At 46.0% G+C, this 6,000-nt stretch overlaps 1 protein-coding gene across 1 annotated transcript; it reads left to right on the plus strand.

Annotated features, from left to right (window-relative positions):
• The first annotated feature begins 5,420 nt into the window (after positions 1-5,420).
• Positions 5,421-5,683, plus strand: LOC109435788 (cytochrome c oxidase subunit 6C). Its single transcript, XM_019713870.2, has one exon. The coding sequence runs from the start codon at positions 5,442-5,444 to the stop codon at positions 5,655-5,657; it is 216 nt and encodes a 71-aa protein (XP_019569429.2). The 5' UTR covers positions 5,421-5,441; the 3' UTR covers positions 5,658-5,683.
• The last annotated feature ends 317 nt before the right edge of the window (positions 5,684-6,000 follow it).

Here is a 6,000-nt window from a genome sequence, read left to right on the forward strand (position 1 = left end):
GGTCAGTGAGAGCAGTCTTGGCAGAGGAGAGTAGGCAACATTAGGAAGTGACAAAGAGCACTCAGCCAGTCAGGAGGGGCTGCGGCTGTCGCTGCTGAGTCAGCGTGTGAGGGATTGCCAAGGAGTGATGGCTGTTGTTGAGTATTGATAATGCCATGGCACACGAGTAGAAGGACTTCATAAAGTAAACTCAACAAGCTAAGTAACCCTTTGGGGATAGTGGCCATTTTTGATATCTCTGTTTTGTCAATCTTACCCACCTGAGAAGGAGAAAGTCATTTTGGGAAAAGTGCTTCAATAAAGTCCAAGGTTCTGCAGGTCAAGAATAGATCCTTTTGAAAGTGCATGTGGACGAAATCATGAGGACAGGAAAGGAGGGGGCAGGAAGTCATTCAGCAACAATATATAGCGATTAAACAGAAGGGAGATGAGGAACAGGAGAAACCTCAGAACGAACCACCTTTGAAGTAAACAGACAATTCAGTGTAACAAGGTTTAAAAAAAAGTTATTCTAACAGCTGTGCCAGATTTTCCAGGACAGAGGGAACTTCCTTTTTGAGAAAATAACTTTGATGCGCTATTGAGGTCACAGGAAAACCCTAAAAACAATGATGTCAGCAGGTCCTGGGCACCAAGAGAAGGAGGTAGGTTGCTTTGCAGAGAAAGTGAGAGCCAATGGGGTTGGTGGCTTGTGCGTCTTGGATGGGGGTTTGAGGGCTACTTTTGACAGGAAGGGAGGAGAGAGAAGGGCAGGAGAGATAGGGACAACAGGGGACACAGCTGAATATGTGCAACATTTCTTCCATTTCCTCCTCAAATTGTCTGTACTAACTAGACTCAAATGCTTTGTGTGAATGGGTTTTTGTATGTTTGCTAGACTTTGTATTGGGTCAGCACTCTGCAGAGTACGGCAGCCCACCTAGGAGCCAGGGCCAAGGCCGGTGACGGTGAAGGCTGAGGCCATGGGAACCCTCAGAACCTGGAGGGGCCTTGGACTTTGACAACACGCAGCTGAGATTGAGGGAACACCTTATCTGGATGTCAGGGCTTGGGGGGGGGGGGGCCTGCTAATGATTAGTAAATGGGAATTGCCTGTGGGTTTCCACCCACTTTTGTGCTACCCTCCCTGGAGGAAACAGCAAAAAGAGTTTCTCCTTTTGAAGAATTTCGAATTTGCTTGTGAAAGAAAGACCAAAACACTAACAATGGTACAGCTAATAGACATTCCTTAGAGGTAGATTGTGTGGGCAAGAGATGCCTGTGAGAGGACCTCGGACCAAGGGACATCTGTGAGAAAGGAACTGCGCTGCAGGGGGATTAGAACTTGGACAATGGAAGACCAATGAGCAGGGGGCTCCCCGCCACTGGGGGAGCAGTGAAAGTCTTCTGCCTCCCTGGAGAAGTCAGGATTGGTGAGAAAAATAATTCAGAAGTGAATGTAGAACCAGTTGCGAGGGGCCTTGAATTCCATCCTTAAGGAATCACCCGAGTCACTTAGGAATGGCTGTAGGAAACGAATCTTGGAAACAGCTGAAAGAGTGGAAGGGCTGGAGTTGCAGGTAATTTCAAGTCTGAGGTAAGGAGAACAGAGGGCAGGGAAATGAGAGATTTGGGGAGGCCAGGGATGGATCTGGGAGAAGGGCTCCTGGCCAGTCAGGAAGAATACTGTGGAAGGGTGCACAGCAGAGTCCTTAGAAGCTCTGGTGGGAGCTGGGCTGATGCCATGCGGTGCCTGGGGTGGACCTTTCCCAGTAGTTCCCTAACAGGCCCCTGGACAGCTGTGGGCAGGCAGTGAGCCCTCCTGTCCCAGGAAGAAAGGTAAGGGCTGCTGATCTCCCTGCCACTCAGCAGCCCAGTGCCCAAGCAGGGCTGGGATTGAAAGTGACAGATCACCTTTACACATCCATGTCACAAGGTTGGAAAGGTCCCCAAGTGCACTGGGAGCCACCAACTTTCACTTGCCCTTGAAGCCTGTACCCACAGTTTCTCCACTCTGCTAGTCCTGTCCACATGTGCACTGAAGTGTCCAGAGGAAACGGATGGGAAAAGAATTAGAAAACGTGCCTTCTCTGGGAGGAAAAGGAAGTAGTGTTGGCGGGTAGAAAGATGGGAGAAGAAGATGGCGCCAAAAGCGAACAAGGAAGCCCCTGCCCCTCCCAAAGCCAAAGCCAAAGCAAAGGCTTTGAAGGCAAAGAAAGCAGTCCTGAAAGGAGTCCACAGCCACAAAAAAAAGTATGTCCGGACGTCACCCACCTTCCCAAGGCCCGAGACACTGCGGCCCCGAAGGCAGCCTAAATATCCTCGGAAGAGCGCCCCCTGGAGAAACAAGCTTCACCACTGTGCCATCAAATTCCACCTAACTACTGATTCAGCCATGAAGAAGAGAGAAGACAACAATACACTTGTGTTCATTGTGATGTCCAGGCCAACAAGCACCAGATCAGACAGACTGGGAAGAAGCTCTATGACACTGACGTGGCCAAGGCCTGATCAGGCCTGATGGAGAGAAGAAGGCATGTGTTCGACTGGCTCCTCACTACGCTGCTTTGGATGTTGCCAACAAAACTGAGTCCAGCTGCCTAATTCTAAATGCAAAATTTTTTCACTATAAAAAAAAAAAGATGGGAGAAGAGAAGAAGGTTCTCTGTGAGGTGATAGGGCCGGACCTGCCAAGAAGAAATGGCAGGGGTGGGGGTGGGGTGGGGTGCAGTGGGGGCTCCTGGAGGAAAAAGAGGACAGCCAGCCGGGGCTGGAAGAGCCGGTGGTAGCTGTGTGGGACACAAGGCAGAGCTGCAGTCAGGGAAGGTGAAGACAGGGGCAGTAATTCTTTTTCTCAGAATTACCCAGATTGGATGAGGCCCACTCACTGGGGAGGGCATTCTGTTTTACTCTGTCCACTGATTCAAATGGTAGCCTCACTCCTGAGCTGCCACACACACAACCAGCCTTTCCCCCCAAGTGGTTTATATCTGAATAGCTTTAAGACGATGGTGTTCTTGGGCCCCCTGTCGACCCAGCTGCTGAACAGAAGGGAGCACGCTCATCCTTGGGCCTGCCTTTGGTGGCACACGCCCTGCTCTTTCCTCAGTTGTCAGCATCGTGGCTTAAGCCATTCTGCACTCAGGACCACCACCAGTGGGCAGTCACAAAATTACTTCTCCCTCCTAAAATCTGAAAACCACGTGACCGTAGATATGACAAATAGAAGTATGAAATTTAGCTGAAAAGCTCTTACTTGCCCATGTGCATCAGCATTTTCTGAACGCTTCACCAATAACGATTCAGTTGAGCCAGGGTTACTGGGAAGGTGGATTGCAATGAACCTATTCTTGGACTTCTACAAAGTGTGATAAATGTCACAATAAATTGTTTTTTGCCCCTTTGATTTCTATTGCTTTTATGTTGTGTGTCAAATGGCATCTAATATCATATCTACATAACTGCCGAGCGAAATTGTGATAATTATTTAGATAGTCCAGAATTGTGAGTTTTTTGATACTGTAAATGAATGTCTTTTTCTAAAATCAAGATAATTGCTTGTATTCTCCGCTTTACTTCCTCGTTAGTATGCAACTTAGGCCTAACTTGCAAAACAGAGGAAACTCATTTTCCCAGGTAGGAAGAATCACCTTAGCACCTCCTTACAGTCACTCAATAAAGCAGAAATGAAGAAAGTGTCACTCTTTGTGTTCATTGAATTTGGAAGTAAATTAACCTCAGGCCAAAATGTTCAATGATGCAAAAAAGTGTAATATAATAACTCATGAAAGCAATAAACAATGGCTAAGCAAAAGGAAATACAAACAATCATTAGAACCTACTACTTTTTGTTTGTCACTGCCTATATTTTTGCCAAGTTCTCTGTGCCTAAATGCCATGAATAGAACACCAAAAATTGAACTCTGCCTGAAAAATATGGTAATAGTGTATTTAGGAGGGAAGCATAATAAAAAATTCGAACAGCGGGTCATTTTTTTCTGAGTGAGCCTTAAAGAACTCACGGTGTACTTTACACAGATGAAATTATGGTGAGGGCTCCACTGAGAACTGGCAACATTTCCTCTGCACCCTCCTTCACCTCCCCCACAACCATGACTGGAGACCCAGGTGACAGCAAACTGGGAAGTGGCATTCAGAGGATTTTCCTACCTGTATGAAGGGAGATGTTTTGTGTTGGGGGATGTGGCTGTCCACAGTTGACCTCTGCAGTGAGCATGCATGCATGAGACCTTGCAGCACTCTGGGATTCTGCAGTGGCACTGACATTATCCATACTTTTGAGAGTGCTTCCTGTGTCCCAGCAGTGTCCTTTTGCATAGCTCGTCATGGGAATGTGAAGTTACCCTGTGGTAGGAATCAATATTCTCTGGAGAAACAGAACTAATAGGATATGAGGATGTCTATATCTATCTATCTATATATGTATATGTATATTATCTATCTCTGTCTCTATATCTATGTCTATATATCTACCTATCTCTATGTCTATCTCAACATCTATATGTATATCTATATATCATCTATTTCTATCTATCTATCTATCTATCTATCTATCTATCTATCTATCTACCTACCTATCTATCCATCTATCCATCTTTCTATGTATGTGTCTGGAGGGAGAGAGATTGAGAGTCATGAAGAATGGTTCGTGCAATCATGAGGGCTGAGAAATCCCGTGATCTGCTGTCTGCAAGCTGGAAACCTAGGAGAGCCAAGCCAGTTGTATAACGCAGTTCGAGTGTGAAGGCCTGAGAACCAGGGGAACCAGTGGTGTAAACCCCAGTCCGAGGGCAGGAGAGGTGAGATGAGATGTCCCAGCTCAACAGTCAGGCAGAGAGAGAGGGACTCTCCCTTCCTCCCTTCCTCCCTTCCTCTGCCTTTTGTTCTGTCCAGGCCTCACCAGATTGGATGAGGCCCACCCACTGGGGAGGGAATTCTGTTTTACTCAGTCCACTGATTCAAATGTTAACCTCATCTGGAAACATCCTCACAGACATACCCAGAATCAGATATAATCTGGGCACCCTGTGGGCAATCAAGCTGACACATAAAACTAACCATAACACCTGCCCAAGCTCCCAGAACTGGTAGGTGGGGGGGCCAGGGTGTGGTTTCAAAAGCCATGCTCCTAACCACAGTGCATACTGCTGTGCATCAGAACCAGTAGCGCTTTCAAAGGCAGAAGTCAGAAAGAAAGGAAAAATACAGATTTTACCCAATCAGTTTAGGCCTGATTGCCTCAGCTGGGGCTACTACAGCAGTTCCTCACTTCCAACTCTTCTTTGCCACATATGTCATCATGCTTACTGGTGCAGATTGATCTCCCAAAAGCCCACATCAAATCACATCACTTGCCCTTTAAAAACCTCAGTAGACCCTCTCGTTAATAAATAATAAAGGGATCCAGAAGGACATTGGTATTAAGGGAGAATATAGCTGCCATGTCTTCCAGTGCTTTGGCGAAACCTCAGATGCGTGGTCTTCTGGCCAAGCATCTGCGATTTCATATTGTTGGATCAGTCATTGTTTCCCTGGGGGTTGCAGCTTTCTATAAGTTTGCTGTGGCTGAACCAAGGAAAAAGGCATATGCAGATTTCTACAGAAATTATGATTCCATGAAAGATTTTGAGGTGATGAGGAAGGCTGGTATCTTTTAGAATGCAAAGTGATTTTGGAGTGTAAAGAATTTCTTTGAATTGACTTCTATGGAAGTTTGTCACTGACCTGTGTTCCTGAACTATGAAACATGGATATTTGGGCTAAGGAATAGTTTCTCTTGATAAATAAACAAATGTTGTAGACAGTAATAATTAAATAAATAAATAAATAATAAAGGCCCAAATCCCTCGTCTGGAATGTAAGGCCATCCACGTTTTAGCTGATATACGAATTTTTTCAGGCTTGTCTCCTTCCACCTTTGAATTCTGAACTGTGGGTTGCACCCATAATGGGTCATTCCATTGATTTAATGGAAACCAACCACTCATTATGTGTATAACT

This window comes from Rhinolophus sinicus, linkage group LG04 (genome assembly GCF_036562045.2).
Source record: "Rhinolophus sinicus isolate RSC01 linkage group LG04, ASM3656204v1, whole genome shotgun sequence".
NCBI lineage: Eukaryota > Metazoa > Chordata > Mammalia > Chiroptera > Rhinolophidae > Rhinolophus > Rhinolophus sinicus.